The 21,133-nt window shown below is 44.1% G+C and overlaps 3 protein-coding genes across 5 annotated transcripts in view; 2 read left to right on the top strand and 1 right to left on the bottom strand.

The window, feature by feature from the left end:
- The window catches only part of LOC105265925 (carboxypeptidase Q), a 74,084-nt gene extending 73,646 nt beyond the window's left edge, over positions 1–438 (top strand). For all 3 annotated transcript variants that reach the window (XM_011303752.1, XM_011303751.1, XM_011303754.1), the window contains exon 7: positions 66–438. In XM_011303752.1, coding sequence (XP_011302054.1) covers positions 66–327 — 262 coding nt within the window. In that variant the 3' untranslated portion in view covers positions 328–438. The remainder of the gene's footprint in view (positions 1–65) is intronic.
- unc80 (unc80, NALCN channel complex subunit) lies at positions 427–19,147 on the bottom strand. The gene is given in 29 exon segments (XM_011303755.1): positions 427–1,211; positions 1,272–1,420; positions 3,641–5,936; positions 6,113–6,538; positions 6,625–6,929; positions 7,286–8,793; positions 8,903–9,407; positions 9,758–10,363; positions 10,435–10,570; positions 10,646–11,052; positions 11,118–11,227; positions 11,289–11,427; positions 11,514–11,712; positions 11,788–12,237; positions 12,321–12,421; positions 12,681–13,188; positions 13,273–13,464; positions 13,541–13,670; positions 14,550–14,698; positions 14,777–15,410; positions 15,482–15,618; positions 15,706–15,783; positions 15,855–16,274; positions 16,335–16,491; positions 16,814–16,959; positions 17,039–17,059; positions 17,165–17,191; positions 17,489–17,537; positions 17,923–19,147. Coding segments are annotated over 29 exon segments (10,629 nt in total). The 5' UTR covers positions 18,006–19,147; the 3' UTR covers positions 427–650.
- On the top strand, positions 19,141–20,460 carry LOC105265927 (uncharacterized). The gene is made up of 2 exons (XM_011303756.1): positions 19,141–19,656; positions 19,728–20,460. Exons 1-2 carry the CDS (start codon positions 19,494–19,496, stop codon positions 20,156–20,158), a joined length of 594 nt encoding a protein of 197 aa, XP_011302058.1. The 5' UTR covers positions 19,141–19,493; the 3' UTR covers positions 20,159–20,460.
- The last annotated feature ends 673 nt before the right edge of the window (positions 20,461–21,133 follow it).

Here is a 21,133-nt window from a genome sequence, read left to right as displayed (position 1 = left end):
CATTTATCCATTTTATTTGGAATGCAGAATTTTTCCAATATTCTGGTTTTATGGTTTTTGCTTAGGATATTGTCGGTTATGGCGCCGTTGGAGGTGACAACACCGGGTACGGGACCAGATATCGGGGGGTGGATAAACGCTGGAGTGCCGGGTGCATCCCTCTTGAACAAAAATGAGAGATACTTCTGGTTTCATCACAGCGATGGTGATGCCATGACTGTTGAAGATTCAGGAACCCTAGATATGATCACAGCTCTTTTTGCTGCGACGTCTTACATTTTGGCGGATATCAGTATCGATTTGCCGAGACAGGCTCCAGGAAATTGATCGTCCATTTTATATTCCTGTATCATTTTTTGTACTGCTGCTGATAAGCATTCGTGGGGAAGGCGAGAGTGGAGTGGGGGGAATAAAAAATATTGATAATTGATCAACTGATGATAACTCTTTATCTAAAACGTGTTCTTACATAATTACCTTTACACAATCACGTCGTACAAATGTTTAGGCCTCTGTCGGTCCCGAATTCGCATACTACCAACTATTAGTGAAACATTATCGTATAAATACTCATCGTGTTTAAACTCTCCGGATGTAAAATTCAGTGATACAATTCGATGATTTGTCCGCCAAACAGCCACAGCGATTCGTTAGATCAGTGTGTCCTCGTCCTGGGTTTGAAATACCATGATTAGTGAGTGTTGCGATGCCGTTCTCTGGCTTGAGTTCAAAAGTGTTGTTTTCTCTCCACCGCTGCCATTGAAAGAGCAATCCGGTGAGCTGCCATCGAAACCAATGTAATTAGTTGCTGTACTACTTGTCGATGGTATGTCATTGAGATCGGGTGATGCAAGTGGTGGGGCTGGTGATTTGTTACCCTCGAGGGACACCAGTTGCATGCTGTACGACTCACGATAGCCAGATGTACTGGAGGTGTCATCCTCCCAGGATATATCCGACTGTGGATGAAGATAATGATGGGCTGTCTGCTGATGATGGTGGAGATACTGGTGGTCCACGGGACTTAGACTGGAGCCGTGATCATCGCCGAGACGAACCGAGAAACTGCGACGGGAGCGAAATGATGACGAGTCCGAAGGAAGACTGAAGGTGGTGGACTCGACAGCTGATTGCGGTGGTGTCTGGGAGATTCCTGGGATGGGGGACGACGAGCCCTCCTGAACCCTTGGCTCCAGCTTCAGATGTGGTACCTTATTCAACAGTTATGATCATCAAATGATCAATTCGGATTGATGAATATCAGTCATTACCTCAATATGACTCCTTCGACTTTTTCGCAAACGAAATGTCCTCTTGCTTTGGCCCATCGAACGCTGCAAACGAGGCCTGTCTAATCGGGACTCGCCTGAGCTGTCCTCGATTGGACTGCTGGGGCTCAGCTGGCTCGTCACAGTTTCTCCTAATGATCATCCACCAGTTATTCTCCACGTGCGCACACTTCATCAAGTTAATTCATCACCCTCAACTAATTAACTTAATTACATGCAGTCGAGTTATTTGAGGAATAATTTAGTGACTGATAATTAATTCAAGCATTCTTGGCACGTTGGAATCTTTAATCTTTTCAAAAGGAAAAGTTTCATCTACTCCTTCGCATGCGCACCATCATCCAACAATTGATTAAACAACATCAATTCGCTATTCATGCCCTATTTCAATTGCTCTCAACGCATGCCAATATTTCACTCATTATCTCATCCTTTCTATTGACAAATTTACCTGAAATGTGCCTACACTCTACGGACGGTACAAAGCGCAGTTTAGGCGTCTTTTGTTGTTTTAAGTTAACATGATGTTTAACATGATTACGTTCATCGCTAGCAGTAGAAGATGATTGGGATCTATCTGAAACATGCCACATCGAACGTCTAGTACATGACGATGATGTTTACGATCATCGCTGATAATTTCTGTCATCGAGTGATAACGAATTCCCTCGGATAATTATCCCACCGCTGCGCGAGTTAACGACGATGATCGTTAGGATGATAACAATGTCAATACAAATGTCACGGGGTTGAGGGGGGGGGAGGGGTAGGGTGGGTATGAAAGAGCGACGAGAAAATTGCAGTGTACAGTTAAGAGCATTTAACAATGAGCGTAGAAAAGGGCACAAAAAAAAAAGAGAGAAATATTCTTCTCCTCCGTACTTGACTTTTTCTTTTTGTCAGGCGAGAAATAGCGCAGCGTTGAAAGCTCAGAGAAAGAGGCTTTCGAAAGCAAGTTATTAACAGTGCAAAGTGTCTACCCAACGATTTAAAGAGATGGACTGATAAGGGGTCGGGGAGGGGGTGAGGATTACCAACTGTTGGACATTACCATTGTCTAAATACTGCTATTACGATTTAAGTCTTGTGGATAAAATTAATGTGAAGTACAAGAGAGTCACAGGTTATATTAATTGGATATGTAATTGAGGATGGTATAGATCAGGTGATAGATTAATGAGGTATTGATTGCAAATGCAGGTTGAGAAATGCCGATTAATCGTTGAAATAATTTGAAGCGAGAAGCATTTGCTCCAGAAGTGGTAGACGACCTAGGCTGGTCGTCACAACTGCAGGGTGAATAGAGTGAGTAGTCGATTTAAGCGGTTAATTACGATTTTGAAAAGAATTTGCTGGGTTACCAATTTTACTTCATATTACGAGATTGTGAATGATAAACGATAAATACGATTATTGGTGAATAAGCGTAAGATAGACACACGCATAAGGATTTACACGAAATAAATCGTGAAAGATAACAGATTTATAATGATTGTTTAGTAATAAAATGAAAATTGTAAAAACGTAATAGTGGCATTTCCAGACTCGGCTTACCTCCGTTCCCTAGCTAGCATTGGAAGCAACGTAATGATCAGTGTGTCAATCGTACGACACGAAGAGATGCCGACGCATTAGCATCATTAATATTTTACTCGGATATTCACACGTTGAATGTTATCGAACTGGCACATGCGTCGTTCAATCTCTTCGTCACGAGTAACTCGAGTAAGGGGGACCCCTTTTTATTATTTTTTTCTTCTCAAAAAAATGATAACGAGCAAAGCGCCAATTATGGGGCGTTATTACACCCAGATAAGCAGCGGTAAAACGATAAACGAATGGTACAATGAACTATCCAACATTCAATCAACATTTCAATCTCCTCGAATTGATTTTTTTCATTATTCGATGATATTTGGTTATAGACAATGGCTCGATCCAACTGTGGTAGATGACAGCGTACGGCAGATCGTGCCAGTTTTACATCGCGAATATCGATCTTACCACGCAGTAATAATTATTGCATCAATTTGTTAGTCTTGATTATGCGACAGCCCCATATACACGAAAAACGAGAGACAGAGAAGTCACTGGAATCTGTACAATTGATTCGTCAATAATTCTATACGATCAATTCGCAACTTGGTGATTGGATTAATCTTTTCTGTCTCTCACTCTCGTATCATGAAAATAATCCTTGCACGCATGTTCAACTTGCGTATTAAACGCTAATTATGTAACCAACACACATAACTCGATAAATACGATAACGACTTGAAGAAAGTATTTTCTCCACGGTTCAATTATAATTAAATAAATAACAATGTAATTGTGCAGTCAAACTATTATACCTGGTACAGCGGGATGATCAGTCTGATTGTCTCCAGCTGATTCGGTGCCTTCTTTGATAGTGGAGGAGCCGCAACTGGCGCTTGACAACGAGCCTAAGACAAATCAATGGTAAATGAGAGAATTGAGAGTTAGATTCTGATATTTTGGGACTATAATTGGAGATGTACCTCTAGGAGCAGGAGCGCCGCCACCAGTAGAGCTGTGACTCTGGGCTGATGATTTGGTGGTGCTGCTGGAGTTGATGGAGTGATGAACAGATTGGGGTAGTGACTGAAGCGTTGTGGAATGTGATCCCGGGGTCTCGGCGGGAGTTCTGTTGATGTGCACCCTGGACCCGATATCACCCGTCAGAAGATCAATGAGGAGTGACGGCCTCTGCGTTCTCGGCTGTCCGTCATTGGCATTCGGTGCATTGGGATGCATATCAACGACACTTCTCTTCGGCTCTGGCTGCATCTCGTCAAACTTGCGATCCTCTATTTCCTCCTTCAAGTCCCTCAACTCGTGAAGCAAATCACCGAGCAGTGTACCACGTGATTTTGGAAATGCCACCGTCTCACCATTGATTTTTGATCTTATAGAGCTCTGCATGTTTCTCTCGTGCTCGGATATCGGTGGCTGGCCTATTTTGTGAACAATGAATGGTAGCATTTGGATGTAGAGGGCCGTTCTGTGGGTGACAACGAACTCGAGAAAATTCCAGAGATGAATTGACGCTTCATTTCTCCTGTTCAGCTGTCGCATCGTCCTCAAGATCTTGGTCCACTCTGTCCTCATCTCCGTCTCGAAGCAGATGGTCATGATCTTGAGGGCGAGAAATGCCACTCGATAGAGCGACAACGACAGCTTTGTGGATATCTTTGGATCTCGAGCTGTAAATGTGAGACTTCCAGCGCGAAGATCGGCTGTTGCTTTCAAATTCTGAGCTGTGAGTGGTGCTATTTTTGTGCTTGTGGGCCAGAGAGTGTTGAGAACAGCGACAAGTGCGAATTTAAGGTCGGACTGTTTCAATTTTGGCACGTCTTTTCGTCCAGTTCCCACCCGAAGGAAGAGAGGTATGAGAAGATTTAAAAGCATGTTCTCGGTTCTGATTTGCGATGCGAACATGGAATTACCACCACAGACATTCTCAAGGGTGTAGCCCTCACCGAGGGAGATGACGTGAAGAGCAATCAGTCGAAGAACAGTCGAGCAGAACTGCTGGGGAGGAATCTTACTCATGAGTGCTGCAGTGGCTGCTGACGTCACTTCGACCTGTCCCATATCACCGACGATGAGGGCCTGACAGGTCGACAGAAGAGTCTTGAGATACTGAAAGTGAGCGATGTACGGGCACTTGGACAGGGTTTCGTAAACACCTTTTAATAGATCGCTGGCTGCCTCCCAGTCTGTGTTCCTTCTTACCGAGGCTTTTTTGTAGATCTTACTGAAGGTTTTATCTAGCCTCCTCAAGATAATCGTGAGAGCTGGCCTCATGTCATCGTTAGACCACTCCGTCGACGGCAGGAGATCATTCATGTACCTGCGCAGACCCCGACAGCCCATTGTGTCCGGATCGTACGGTGAGATCTTCAGAAGACTGTGTGCAATGTCCGCTAGTCTGACGTGACACTTGGAGTCCAACAGCTCAATTGTCTTGCCATCCTGGGACTTCTTGTTGAGCTCCACTAGACGAACTGAACATCGCGCCACGAATTCCCCTACCATATTCAATAAAGTGTCCCTTGGTCTTCGAAATTCATTCTTATGGGACGTCTCGGAGTCCTCGTTGTCCCTGTCGTAGAGATTTCTCGCTTTTGTGTGCTCCAAATACTTGGTGGTGTGCGTCTCCTCCTCGAAGTCAAATCCAGGGGAGTACGGGCCCTTGCCGTAGTTCCTTTGGCTTGAGCCCTTGTGCTCGGGACTTGATTTCTGGGGGCCGTTGTAGTACTTGGTGAGGGTCTCGGAATTGTTAACGAGTGTACGTACAGCTATTGCCAGCTGATTTATTATCTCCTTCTCAGTTTTATCACCACGATTGTACGTTGGCAACTGAATTTGCTTGACATAGCACGGAAGTATTGCCTCAAGAATGATGAGCATCTGCTGGCCCCTCATTGAATCAGCTGCATACGCTATCACCATCACACACAGGGCTATGCAATCCAGTACATTAACCATCTCGTCTTCGTCGTTGTAACAAAAATCAATGGCTTTCAGTGGTTTCTCCTCTTTCACGAGTTCACCAATGTTGAGGGGATCCGGTGATGGAGTTTCTAAACTCAATAACAAGTTGAAGAGACACGTCGAGGGTACCTGCGTAAAAGTTTGATGTTTGATTGGCTTTGAAATTATTTAAGATGGAATTCAATTGGATTTTGGATGAGGTGAATGGGAGGATAAGTGGGTTAAGATGTTTGAGGCTGAAAGTTTCGCTGGTGCGTTTTCTGTTTAAAGTGAAAGAATAAATGAAATATTGGGAATTAAGGTACCTTGTGGGCCTCTCCGTGAGTACTAGTCTCATCAGTATCCAAAATAGTCGAAACACTTCCAAACATCTGGAGAATAAATGGCTTACGATTCATCATGTAAAACTGCTTAACAGCATACTCTACAGTCGTAGTAACAAGTTTATTCGTTTGATGGGTTGCGTACAGTTGCAATAGCGATGGCATTATCAGTAAATAACCGTTCGTTGAAAATATGTTTTTGAAATTGTGCGCTGCGTTAATGTACGTCGCTACGACGTAACGAAGGATACAGGAGTCTTCGCTGTGTAGCACGAGGGCGCCATTCAAGACATTAAGAAATAGATGTATGTCACCGGAGTAGGCAAAATTACCGGCCATTGCCTCGAACATTCGAGCGATTAGACGTACCCACATGAATTTGTGCATTACATCCAATCCCAGTAATTCCTGGATGAAGAGTCCAATAATTTCTCAAAGATTCAATAAGAACAGGGTGTAAAGTTTGAGTGATAAATTGCCAGTGAAAAACTTACCCTTCCAATTTCACCACCCTTGTATAAATCAAGATCTGCCTCGAGTGCTTTTCTTGGAAATGATGGTAACTTCATAAGTTCCTCGTGCAAAAATACGACTCTCTGAACTACCATATCGACATTTTTTAAAATAGCCCACGTAAGCAATGTTTTTCCAATTTCAACGAATTTGTGAACTAACTCCTGCCTCTGTAGGGCATTGAAGGCATCTTCTGGTTTCATATGGACAAGCTCGAGTTGTGGATACTGTGATCTCTTGAAAAAATAGTAATCACGTACGTAGGACGAAGGATTATGAATTTGATCTGCGAACAATTCGAAAAATTCGAATACATTATCGTCGAGATGAAAAAAAAATCCTGAAATTCCGGTGTATTATATTTCGAGGAGCTCCGGGGGGCGGCAACTCCACCATTAGCTCAGAAATATCATGTGCAACCCAGCACGACTTCCCTCTTCAACTTCTGGATGTGCAATTCAAAAACTTTTCTTTCTCTAAACATCCTGTCGTATCCCCACAAGTGCTATTGAAACTACTCACGAGTTTTTCCCTCAGAACCCCCGGAATGTTTTCTCTTTTAACGTTATCCATTGGATTTAACGATTGAAATAATTTAATTATTTAATTATATTCTACTTCAATAAGAGCTGGATAACTCACGTGTTTTATAATCAACAAGAAAGTACTCCTTATGCTTCTGCTCCTCGATCCCGAAGAAGTCCAGGCTCTCCCTGAGAATCTGACAGAACTGCGTGTCCTCCTGCACGGGAAATTGAGAGGGTATGCCACCGGCATCAGGATCCTGAGGCCCATGAACAATAATCTTCTTCGCCGACGGTACATTAGCCGTCAACAATATGGACGCATCGCACTGCTCCTTCCTGAGTATCTGCTTCAAATCCTTGAACATAATCCCATGAACACTGTGCACAACCATCCAGAGAATGGACAACGCCGTTCCAATGAGCTTCTGCCCACCCTCGTGGGGAGATCTCACGTAGAACATAACGTAACCAATGATATAATTGTACAGAGCGAAGGCCGCTTGCTGTGGCAACTTAGGCACAAATCTGATTAGATGCCTGAGAATCTTGAACATCAGCTCCTGCTTGTCCCTGGTGAGCCTCTCGAGGACGTACCTCAGGAATAATGCGCTGTCCTCAACGAGACAGCTCCATATCACTTGATAAGCTACTTCGTAGACAGCATTGCCGTCGTCCGAGACAGCTGCATCATCGAGGAGATTGATGATCTGAACTATAGCTGAGCACAACGACGAGGGAAATAGCGACAGAGCTGATGTGCTGTGATGGGAGGTGTTTCTCGGTGCTGCCTCTCCGGCGTCATCCTCGTTGTCCTCGTGATCGTCGCCAACAGGACTCGGCTCGTAAGCGGCTTGAACTGTTATCGGTATCGTCGTTATGAGAAAGCTCTCGCGTTCGCCTCGCTGTTTATCATTCTGATCCTGAATGACCTTTTTTATCAACTCCGTCTGCTGCTTCTTCCGGGTCTTTGTTGCCGTCACAACGGCCCTGTGACGGTCATTGATCGCCACTTCCTCGACTTTAGTTTTCACCTGGGGCATCCAGGGTGGATCGACCACTGGCAACGACTCTATACCAATTTTGGGAGATGGAAGGGTGAACTCGATGCCTGGAGGTGGAACTTTGAAGGTGAGGTGTGCAGGCTCTTCCATTCGCGGCCAGACCTGATACCTGAGCTTCCAGAGAACTTGAAAACGAAGAGTTGCACTTATTCGAACGGCTGGGGACGTGTGCTGGAGGCCCTGGTGCATTATCTCGCTTGCTTGATTTGGAGCACGAACTGCGCACAGGATGAATAGGGAAGCCGCAGAGGCCGCCACCTCCTGGCTCGGCTCCAGGAGTAGCTCCCAGGCAACGGGGAGGACCTCAGCGAACAGATCGTCCGGCATTACCACTGCACCCTTCACCAGCGCCGCCAAAGGGGCGTGAAAGGCGTCCTTCACTTGGGTTTTTATGTATTTGAGGATAGGTGGAGGCTCGTGATCCGGCTCGTCGTCGTCTTCCGAGGAAAATTTTTTAAACGAATCTCGGCCACGCTCCGAGTCTTGGTCGAGGTCTTTCGAAGAGTCTCGGTTGCCACCGGTCAGACGACCGGACTGAGAACCCTCGAGGCTTTTATCGATTCTAGGAGAAAGGATTTCGCTTACTCCATTTCTCTTTTAAATTCGACTATCACATTTCTCCATCACTCATCAACTATCTGTTTTTATTCTAATTATTTAAATTCACTTACTTGAATTTTCTTCCGACGCTGTCTTTTCTTCGAACCGGTGAGACCTGTGCACTAGTTTGATCAGACACTTTGCGCCCTCTCTTATCCTTCTTTCCCTCATCTTTTTTATCCACATCGAAGTCGAAGGTGCTGGTGCCATTGACAACGCCAAATTCCTCACCATAAACCTTGCGTACAGATTTGATGAGCCTGCCACATGCCCTCATCTGCCTGCGATGACAGTACGGATGACAGAAGTTCTGATGTGAGCAGTAGAAATTGAAACCGCTGGCAGTCTGAGCTAGTACTCTCATCCAGGGAAAAGTCTTGTTGGTCTCGTCAGTGTCATTGGAATCACTTGGACTCTCCGGTGGTTGATCATCACTGAGAATACCCGGGGACTCCTCCCCACTGACCTCTCCACAGTATCCAGGCTCGGACGTATCACTGCGATCGGACAACGAGCTGACTTTTCGTTTCGATTGAATGGAATCGGCCCGTCGAACAGCATCTATCGATCGAACAACTCAATAGGAGTAAACAAAAGGAAGGTATTATTATCCCTGAGGGTACTACCGAGGAAACCATTCCAAATCCCTTGAAATTTCATCGGACAAAGTGTCAGTCAGAGTGCTAGAGTATCACATCTATCATCTAGGACTGAAATTTCAACGAATCATCTACTCCCGGTTCTACAACATCGATGAGCGTGCGTGACACAACTAAGCTGCAACTATGGCAATAGGGAGGAAAATGAAGTGCGCAAATGACAGAATGATGATGATACAACAATTCGATGATTAGTAAGAAGACGTTAAAAGATAGCACACTTAATTTTCACCACCCCCCCGTGACGACAACACTGACAAAACTTACAAGCTTCACACTCCATATCCTTCCCTTCCTTCGTACCCCGACGTAACTTCAAGCTACGTCTTTTGAACGATCCAGTATTGCCCTGTGTACCACGTCTCAACAAAAATGGCCTGCCAGTCTGTGGCTGTACCTTCTTCTTATCACGATCAAAGCCATCCTCCCCCTGTATCGTCACCGTTGATTTACTGCTACCTTCGGACTCGTTGTCAGGCTCGTGAAGTACAAAGCTGATCTTTCGTTCTGAACGAAAGTCGAGGGTGATTGAGTCAGATGTTTGATGATTGGTGATGGGATTTGCACAATTCCAATGGCCTCTCTCGTTAGACTCCCTCAACTCACCAGTCTCACGATCGCCGGCGATCGATTGTAAACTCTGAGCTGATGTCTGTGATTGACCCATCGACGACAGTGCCATGCTCCAGCGACGATTAGCCTCACGCGAGTACATCCTCTCCCAAGGGGGTGGACGATCCTTCGTAGAGAGGCGACTCGATTTTGGCAGGGTTTGGTACATTTCCCGGAGGAATGCCGTTATCTCCAGTAGAATTATGCACGCAATCATCCGGAGTGCGATTGGACAGCCAGATCCGTAAGTGTTTATGCTCGCTGAAATTGTTTTTCTTGTTTGATAGCACCCCAATACTCATTTAATCATTCAAATAGTTGAATGGCTTTACCTTCATCTAAAAAATCTTCCTCCTCGTCTTCAACCACTAGCTCCCTCTGCTTCGTCTCGTCCGACATCATGGCTATCACCTGCTCTACGTTCTGCTTATCCTCATTGAGAAATTCCTCTAGTCGTGCACCAATTGCCTGGAGAATCACAAAAGGAAAGAAACCTCATGTCAAGATTAACTGCGAGATCGAATCATCGTATGATATCGTTACCTCAGCCCACTGATAAAAAAGTTTGCCAGCAGCTCTCTGGAGGACGTGTGTTCGTCTGATGCCAGTTGGTACATTTCTACTGCTCATCGGAACCGAGGGCCTGAACACCGGAAGATTGATCTTCATCCACGTGGGCCAGTGGCCCTTATTACACTGATGGACAAGATGTGCGCACTCGAGGAGTAACGAGGCCCTTGCCACCACCGGTGCATAAGGAAGATCAAGAATAGCCGCGATCAAGTGATGATCCGGCACAGCACCGGGTTGACAGGTCTCCAGTAAAAATGAAAATCTCTGCATTCCTTCATAGACAGCTGCTCTAGGAACTAGGCGCCGTTCTTTGAGAACAACAAACTCGGATTCGCGGCACGAATCACCGAGATCCATTGAATTTCTCCTACTAAAATCTGAAAGAGACAACACTAGATGCTCCAGGAGCAGTGCATTACCTTGAGCTATTGAAAATACTCACAATTTCTAGGGATTTCTTCCATACTCTCCTTCTTACTCCTCTTAGCGAGGCCAATTTTCACGAGTTGATCCTCCATTCGTCGTTTGGCCCTCTGCAGCGTTTGCCCCACTCTGAAACAACATGAGACCATTCATTGACGAGTCATTGAATCATGAAGTGTCAAGTACTTACCCCCGCACTGGTCGAGTAACACGATAATGGCCACGACGTAGACTGGGTTGCCTGCCAAAACTCCCGTCCGTCGGGGATTCGCTGCTCTCGTGGCTATCCGTTGAATCTGTCCTACCGTACTCCTTCCTAAACCAATTAACTGGAAACGATACAACCGAAATCACCATAAATTCTCAATTAATTCCACAGAGTGATCCGGCTTGAGCGACGTATGATATTCCCTACCTATTCCCCCCATCTGAAACCTCGTCGACTTCTTTCTACCCAGACAAGCTTCCCCAATTCCTAGATTGCGTTCGCTCTGTCTGGGTGTCAGAATATGATGCTTCTTCCTCAAATTACTGAGAGGACTCTGACTAGCCTTGACAGTCTCCTCGCTTAGTTCAGTTTCAAGCAGACTCTGCAATCCAAAAGCATCAGATTGCTACACATAAAACGTAAAGACCTAGTCCTTCTGAAAAGACCGGTGTGACATTGTCCACCTAGACAATCAACATACCGCACAAGTGGAGGAAGTACTTCGCTTCTTGAATAGGAACTTCCTAGTTCCCCTGTCATCCCCGTAGCACGTCTCCCCCGTCAGCTCGACGTTGTCATCATAATCCGATTGATGAATATGCCTTATTACCCTCGTTGTCCTTATATTACTATTGCACCTTTTGTTAGGCCTGTCTGATGCGTCCAGGATACCGCTCAGGGCCACTCGCCTGAAGACACCGCCATGCATCTCCTTGACGTACGTCACAAACTGCTTGACGTCGCAGTAGACAGCGATATTCTCCTGGGATTTAAGTTCCTTGGCATTAGAGACAAATCGGGTCACCAGTGCCTTGAACACACATCCCAGAATTTTGCTCTCTATTGTTCTTGAAGTGTAGCCTACGCCTCCATAGGAGGCAGTTGCTGATGCAGCTGTCGCTGAAGCTAGTGCAGCAGCCGTTGCTGATACCTGAGGATAAAGGTGAGAATTCGGTATTGATTGATTGATTGACCTAGTTGGAAGACAAGGATATTTTAACTATCACTGCATACCGATGGTGGCGGAACTCCTAAGGGAGTTCCAGCTCCGAAATTCGTCGCATATCCAGCCTGGGTCTGCACCTCCGGGGATTTATTGGCACTTCGTTTGAGATCTGCGGAGAAGGAAGTCGAAACGATTCACAGTGAAGATTCTCTATTGAGGATATTCAAATGAGACTGGACTCGGTTACATATCATGATGATTGATATTCAATCGCGCATTAAAAATATTCTCAATGAATACAATAAAAAAAAATCATAACCTATCTACGAGGCTTAGGAAATAATGCAAGCGAATCTCAAGGTTCTCCATGTCTCAACGATATATCCTCGCCCGAGCCCAGATAACAACACCGAGCTCAAATTACTCACTAAGAGGTGATAATAACGAACTTGGATCAACGCAGAAGCCGACATAAGCATGAAAAACCTCGAGGACCTCAGATATCGGTTGCTCCCGTACCATATTCCTCAGCCACCTCGAGAATAGCCTCGAGCTGGCGCAATGGAGTTTCGTGAGAATTGTTTGAGCCTGAGATCGATAGAAATCGGCCTGAGGCCCTCGAATACCATCAGCACAACCATGGGTGCACCCCAAGTGCTTGATCACCCGGAGTACTGCATTCATCATGAGTGCATGGGCATTCCAATTGCGACCCTCGAGGTCGTTCCTTGGATCCTGCTCATTGACTGGTGAATCGTGCTTTCTGCTGGCTGTCTCTGCTTTCTCGTCGTTCGACCCTGCATTACTACCCGTATCGTCCCTCAGGCAGGACTTCAGTATACCCATCTCCATGAGCAGCTCCATCAGGTTGAGAATGCTCTCGCAGACCCTCAGGGTGCAGCATGTTGTGTCTCGCAATGAGACTGAGTGGACAGCCTGAAAAATTCAGGATTTCAGACAATCACAAGACTCAACGATCAAATTGAAGGGAGAATTAGATTTATTTTTCGTGATCACCACCTTCAGGAGCACTTGGAGATCGATATCTCCAGTTTTCGTGATGTAACATGCTGAACCCGGTGCTTCCGGTATCTCATCTCCAGTGTAGGTGATGTTGGAGTCAGTCTGGGATCTCGTCAGACTTGGTTTCCTCTCGGAACTTAATCTACTACCGTGGATGCTTATCGCGTCCAATTGACTGTCTATTGACCCCTGGGGCATGATGAAAACAGGAATAAAATGTGAGCAATCTCTTCATCTTAATTTCTTTCATCCACTGATGTCTTACCTGACGTTTCAAATAATCTGGTGAGGGAGTCGGCGTGTGCTCAGTCACAGTGATTATCGGATTTTGTGCTGTACAAGATTGACTATAAAATCTCCCCTGCTTCCTCTCGACTTTGGTATCACCCATATAGCTGAATAATCAGGAGAGCAGATTAGAAGTGACTCTAAATTATTCAGCATCACTCATGCCATTCTCTCAGTCAGGCAATAGCTAAGGCTCTACGAGACCTCTATGATCCTATAACTAATCTCGAAATCTTAAGCTCAAAGCCAATTTTTTCTTTCTATTTTCTACTTCTGGCAGAATCTCTGATCGTCATTCGATGGATATTGTGCTCTAGGGGCATCATTCGTGTTTTTTTAATCATTCTTTTTTTATTTAATTTATGGTTTTAGTCTTTGACTTGGAAGATGTGCGTATAAGAAAAGCGAAAGAGACAGTCAAGGAAGCTGGGAATCCACCCGATGATATCCACATCGATATCATCGAGTGATAAATTATAATTCAAATCATAAGATCATAGTTTCGATGTCTGATTTATTACTTACCCACCCGCGGTCAGCTCGTTAATCAAGCAGCTGAGATTTCGAGGTGAAAGGGGACGAACGAGATAGAGAAAAGAAGACACAGACAGATAGAAATTACGCACAATTCATAGGGATTAATAAATCATCACGTATGAAAAAAAAAATAATGATAAAATAGCCGAGAACCTGACTTGTTGCTTCTCTAAATGAACAATTTTATGAATTTTTTCATACGTGTTGACACAGATAAGAGCGCAGAATATAAATATTCCAATTAATCTACCCCTTCGCTCGATTGTGTAAGCCTATGCAATCTAATGACTTCGTTAATCGCAGATTTAAGAATCGATTAGATAATTATCTTTAGTACTCAAAATTAAACATTGAGCCTCATTAACTTGTTTACTGACTATAATATCACAAATAGATGACTAGAAAATTCAAGAAAGATAAAAAAAGAGTGGATGAAAGGAATTCCATACCTAAGGCTTGGCATGCTCTTTCCTTTGATGAGATTCGATGGAAAAAGCCTGCGCTCTAGTTCGCGCTCTACGAATACTCTCGATGAGGTTGACGATTGCTTTGCCAGGACATCGTCACCAGTGTCAAGACTCCTGTGACACTCCTGCATCTGGAAGTTATCAGGAAGAGATGATGATACCGGATTTTTTCAACTGAATAAAATAGAATTTTCGGTGCAGAAGGTCACCTGATCGACTAAATCCTTCGGCTCCTCCTGCCCGATCTTCTCCAACGCCTTCTCCGACTTGGACAGGAGTTTTGTCTCGACGAAGATCTTGAGATCAGCCATTTTCATTCGTTTCTTCGTCTTCTCGCTGGCCCTGCGGACGTGGCTCCCTTCGCTCTCCTGTGTTTTCGATGATGTGTAAGGAAGATCGGCTATCGTTGCTAAATCCGACATTGTCGAGGGCTCCCTGCCATCAGGAATCTCAATGAATCCCTTGACCTCCTCCTTCTTCTTGCTCTCGGGGCTCTGATAAATTGACACTTCAATTTTGGGAATGGGTAGGGAGTTGCTTCGTCTCCTCGGCATCTGCTGGATGGAGCACTCTTCGTTTATCTGTCTCAATCTCTGGTAGAGGAACTGGAGGGCCCAGTAGATGCCTTCCTCCTGCCACTGCGACACGAAGAGACATCTCATCACAGCAACATCGAGGAATGTTGCTGCACGTACGTCGGCAGCTGGACCCTGACTCCTGGAGTGAACTGGCGCTTCTGGGGATGACTCTTGGACACCTGAGGGAACACTTCGGGATTTCGAACTGTCCTGGCCTGTCTCCCTCTCTTTCTCCACTTTCTCTTCTCTCGTTTTATCTGTCAAGCTGTGGGAATTTTTACATTTTAACACTCTCTATTTTTTTCAATCATTCAGCAATTCCATTTATAATCTCACCCGAGTTTCAGGGTTTTCGCTGTCTTCGCGTCTGATTTGTTATCCCCTCCCGATGTCGTTGTTATTTGCTCAATCGTAACTGTTGATTTTGACGAGCTTGATCTGCTCATTGCAACATGAAAAATACTCGCGCCCTCCTTTAAAATAAAGCATCATTTTATCACAATAGGTTTTCCTTGAAAAAATTTTATTTTTACGGAAAAAAATATAGGGAAATTTCTTACTGAGAAAATTGTAAAAACTTCTTTAACACCGTCCATTGCCTTCTCCGATTCGGTGAGGGACGGAAGTCTGAATATCACCTGTTCCAAATTATTGCATTAACATAACGATTATTATTGCTGATGACAAATAAATTTATTCCAGTACCCACCATGTGTTCATCCTCGGTGCTGGAGCTCTCCTCTGGTATTGTCTCTGGAAAAACTGTGTCCTTGGGTGAAGAAACCCAATTGGTCTCCTCTTCGGGTTTATTGGTGACAGGAATATTCTGCTCCGAGTAACATATACTGACAGTCTGACTGGGTGGGCTGTCAGTGTCTCGGTGATCATCACTCTTCTGCTTCCTGGTGCCCACGAAGACATCACTCGGTACCTGCTTTCCCATTCTCGATGTATTCCACCAGATTGATCTCGGCTTTGGTCTGCAATGTGCGGTGAAACAAGAGCTCTCAGGATGCCTGTACTCACTCATGGGCTGCCAAATTTTAACACCATTCTCCAATCGTAAATTTGTTCTGAAGTCGATGTCCTTGAGGTGATTACTCAGCGGTGCGAAAAGGTATACAAACAGCTGGAAAATTCAGTTGAGACATCATATCTTAATCGTTTCATCGATTACAAGTGCAATTACCGTGATGGTAGGTACAGAGTAAAGATAGTTGAATGGATTGTTATGAGCTCCCATGTCTGAATCACTCTCGGCGCACTCCTCTGCAGCATCCAAAAGAAACCAGTGTAAAATGTAGAGAAGAGTCGTCTCCATCGGTCCAATATTCTGCACGTCTTTCCTGCAATCCAAGAATCATCACAGAGACCAGAAATAAAAAATCTGTAATTCCATAATTAATTGATTTCACATTTTGCTTAATTACTTTCCCCACAATCAATAATCCAACCGCAAAATAAAATAAAAATAATTTTAAAAACACCAATAATAATGAAGTAATAAATGATAAACCAGTGGATTGAGTAAGAATTAGAAAAGAAAATGTTTTTTTTTAATTTCATATTTGCGGCTGAGGGAAATGATAAAGTGCTTCTAATGCAGTCTAGTGTTTTTCAAGGATAAGGATGAGGTAAAATATTTTTCATGTGATGGACGTTGACCACCTGTTGTGCAGGAGATTGGCCGCCGAGTGGAGGACATAAGGAAGGGCTGTCTGGATCAATCGCCATCGGGGTACGTTGCTCAGAATTTCGGTTAAGGAGGGCGTCAGCTCGTTGTGAAGACTCTGGACGAGTACCTTCTCGAATGACTACATAAAAAATACTAAAATCAGTAATCAAATCCCCAACATCAAAGAACATCAATAATATTTGAGATATTCAACTCACGGTGCTCGCCTCCTTCATTTCCTGGGTTAGCATCCGAAAAATTAAACAATTAATATGGAAAAACTAATGAGCTAGTCATCAAGATCTAATCGGTCTAATTGATTGAGCTGTAAAAAAGGAACTCACGTGATGTCCAGGGGCCCGCTGACAAAACTATCCAGTGGCGGGATGAAGAGAAAAATAATGAATTAACCCACGGTACAAATGAACGACAGAAACTCCTCAACTTCCATTAACTCAAGAACAAAAAGCCACAATTATCCGATCAACTCCAGTCCCTCGATATCCGGATCCGAGTTATCGATTATTTCCCATTGTTCACACAGCATTATACCGGTTAATGCTGTGGGCCATTTGTCCATTTCACTGTCTCAATAACAATTCATGCATTTCCTTTTGAAATGTCATGAGTGAACGATACTATAATGATAATCGTCTCTGAGGGCTTACCATGCACGACGCCTCGTGGAGTTTGCCAAGCTTCGCCCTGGTGAATGGCCTGCAACAAAATCCAATTCTCTAAAAATTCACGAACAGGATTTCAATGAAAACCTGAAGAGAAAACGTGAAAATTGTGGTCGACGCAGAATCCGCAAGGTAAAATAAAAAACAATTATTCCACCAGAAAAAAACTAGAGTGAATCTGAATTATAAAAAGTGTATAAAAAAAATTGAGAACGCCTTGTTTTTTAATTAAATTTTTTTTAATTGGCGGAACCATCAGATGTCTTGCTAGTTCAATTTAAGGAGTAATCCAGTTATTGTAATTGTAATATTGTAAATAATTATCTCGAGTTGTTCAGCTATTTCTTCATTAATTTTAGAAGGTAAAATTTATTTCCGATTGCAAATAAATCCGAAGATGTTTGTTTTAGGTTACTCGCCTCATCTGACGCCAGAGGTAAAGCTGGATGGGAATGGGCAGAGCCTGCTCGAGGCCCCCATCAACGGACCGTCTCTTGTCCATCCTTCAGCCTCCAGTATCATTAACTAAAAACACTGGGAGAGAAAAAAAAATCTGTAAAAAAATCCCATGAAAACCCAGGAGCATTAGATCAATATAAATCCTGGGCTTGAGAGAAAAAAAGATAGGCCTTACCCAACCGAGCAGCAACGACTCGATGCGGGGTGATACCTCGCCTCTAGCTCCATGATATCATCCCCCAACGGACAACTACCGCTGAATGACTCCCGTGTCCTCACAACCACTCTTCAGCATTGTTTTTACACCATGTCGTTGAGCAATGACGAATTAATCATGGCATAACCACGGACTAATCACTTATCATTCCATAACTGCACACGTATTCCAATAATTATGGGAATTCAGATACTGATGATGGAATTATGGACTTGACCAGTCAGAACCCATCACTTACCCACTGGGTTATTTTTTAATCCCGTTCTCAAATCTGAATTCTGGTTGAGGTACTGGCGTATTCTCTGGTGTTGCTCGATGGCAACAGCGATATTATTTCGAGTGAGCAATTTTTCACTCGACGAATGCTGATGAGAAATCACGTGCGACACTCGGCCTAGTGGCACACTTCTTTCGGCATTTTGGGGGATGATAGAAAGCGCATGAGTCAGGTGGAGAGGTGCTGGGGGTTGATCAGAAGATACAGGAAACAACTCCAGAGGGGGATGTGGGCACAAGCACTGGTGGAGGATGAAACAGAAACTGAGAAAGTGCGATCACTCGGGGAATTGTCAAGACTATGGGGTTTTAACTTGATCGCGAAGGAGAGAATTTCGAATGCGCGCGCGACTCTCTCTCTCCTCTTTTGATGCGAAGTTTTTTTTTGATGTTTTGTTTTTTTTTTTGGGGGGGGGGGTTTTTTTTTTTTCTTTATTTATGTATATATTTTTTTTTGGAGGAGTGAGGGACGAAGGGCACCCCAATGCGCCGTCGTTCATCGATCAGGCTGTGGAGTCTGCTGGACCAACCCTCGGGTTTTGCTGGAAACATTCAACCCCGCCGCACCTTCGTCTGGGGGGGTCGTGGGTGGGTGTGCGCACGCATGAGGGTGATTCTACGGGGAGTCGCCTGGGCAGATGCCGATAAATGGAGGGGTTGGTGAGGGGCTGGGGTAATTGTCGGGGGAGCGGAACAGCTGATTTGAGAGAATGATTCGGATTTTTGTCTTTGGTTTTTCAGAGACACCATCCGTTTTTCTCACACGTTTTTTTTTATTTTAAATATTTTTTTAAAACTATCTTTCAATTTGTTGTTTAGAAAATTCATGGAAATCGCACTTTGTCACGAAAATAAAATCGTTGAACGAATCGTCACTCTTTTGCAATAAAAAAGTACTCCATTATGTTTCAGATACAACCGATGTTTATCGAGTTATGATTTTATAAACAATTGTTTATTCCGAGACACTTCCAATTTTGTATGTTGTATAATTCTTGAACAAATTAATGATTTCCGGAACTCGACGAAATCGAACAAATGCTAAAGGAATGCGGAATGTATCCAACTTCAGGCAGTCGCAATCAAGATAATCTGATCGATATTGACATGTCTGAGGATATTGGAAATTTCACGGAAGACCTGGTGCAAGCGGCGATGTCAAACGCGATGGATTTTTCCGGGCAAAATACAACGTCATCAGGTACTACCTTGAAAACAATCGAGAATAATTACAGAGGGTGTTGATTGATTTTAGTTTATCCGTTATCTAAGATCGGACGAGCGAGCCAGATCTCAAGCCCCTGTCAAATATTCTCCGGGAAGTTGCCCAATTAGCGGAGAGTCTTCAGCGAGGCATGGAGAACGTGCAGATCGGGGATTACAAAGTCTCCTTAACCAGCGTGTCACCCCTCGAGTTTCAGCTGAAGCGCGCCATCAGCAATCTCGAGGTATCGTCCACGGATAAGCCCCTCAAGATAATAATCACGGGTGAGGGTGACTTCGAGGTGAGGGAGGACACCCTCATTGCCCTGGAGAAGAACCCAGGGCCGAGCCAGATTTCCTCAGATCCCAGCATCCCGCCAATTTCAGCGTCCAGCGATCCCAGCGCCACGACGCCAGACAATTCCAACCTCAACTCCAAGAAGATGACTTTCGCTCGAAGACTCAGGCGACTCTTTCGAATCGGCTCGAAACACCCGTAGAATCCCGATATTCTTGGAAATTCCGATTTATTTATTTATTGTTTTATTTTATTTTCGAAATTCCTGAGAAAACCAGATTACCATGAATAAACAACATCACAGGGAAATTGGAATACTCGTTTTCTGTGCAGCTTGGCACCGTTGTACCACCACTCTCTTATCTCCTAAAAATACATTTTTCTTTCTGAATCGGGCTAGAGCCGGAATCGGTCTCAGCACTAATGCTATCTGAAATAGATTTACTACGTCCGGATGATTTCGGAGGAATACGATGCTGGTGCAGTTGAAAAATTATATTTCATCGCTAGCTCTAGGAGACATTTTTAGTCGGCGGCTAATTCTCATCAGATTTTCGAGGATATCTCGGAATCTAGAGGAGAGGGTGAAATGGCTCCAGGACCTTTTTTCTAGCCCTGACTTTCCTCTAGAAAAAAGGGTATTATGAAAAATCTCATAAACCCTCGAGATTCCGAGATATCGGGAGGGAACAGTGGCATCAACAAAAATTCAGTAGCCAATCGCCAAAACTTGATTGTCAACCGATTTTTTGGGAGTATCTCCGAATCTGAAGGAGATAGATAATTTCAGTGAGGACCTTTTTTGTAGGGCTCAAGGCCCTCTACAAAAAAGGTTTTAACAAAAAATTTGATATCAACCCTAATATCCGAGATATTCATTGAAAACCGATGAATTGTAAAAATCGAGATGAGAATTGACGTAAAACGAATGCATTGATGGTTTTCTGGATTTTTAATTGCCGGTCATCCGGTAATTGTTGAAGAAATGCAGAAGAAATGACTCAGAAGAGGAAGCCGACGGTGTAGATGTGGCAACCCTGACACAAAAATAAAATCAACAGCAAAACCATTTATCGTAGCGGATGGAACCAGCAGAGCGAAGGTCCTCGGTCTGTTTTTGGAATGCAGCGTTGCCGGTGGGATACAGCTAACTCAAAAGATCGGAATTGTTTTTTTT

The sequence above is a fragment of the Fopius arisanus genome, unplaced genomic scaffold (genome assembly GCF_000806365.1).
Source record: "Fopius arisanus strain USDA-PBARC FA_bdor unplaced genomic scaffold, ASM80636v1 scaffold00033, whole genome shotgun sequence".
NCBI classification, from domain to species: Eukaryota; Metazoa; Arthropoda; class Insecta; order Hymenoptera; family Braconidae; genus Fopius; species Fopius arisanus.
The sequence above is the reverse complement of the archived record's forward strand: the minus strand, read 5'-3'. Positions and strand labels throughout refer to the sequence as shown.

Coding starts and splice junctions, on each gene's coding strand:
- LOC105265927 (XM_011303756.1), top strand. CDS start 19,494: ATGCTAAAGGAATGCGGAATGTATCCAACTTCAGGCAGTCGCAATCAA. Junction 19,657..19,727: donor GCAAAATACAACGTCATCAG/GTACTACCTTGA, acceptor CCGTTATCTAAG/ATCGGACGAGCGAGCCAGAT.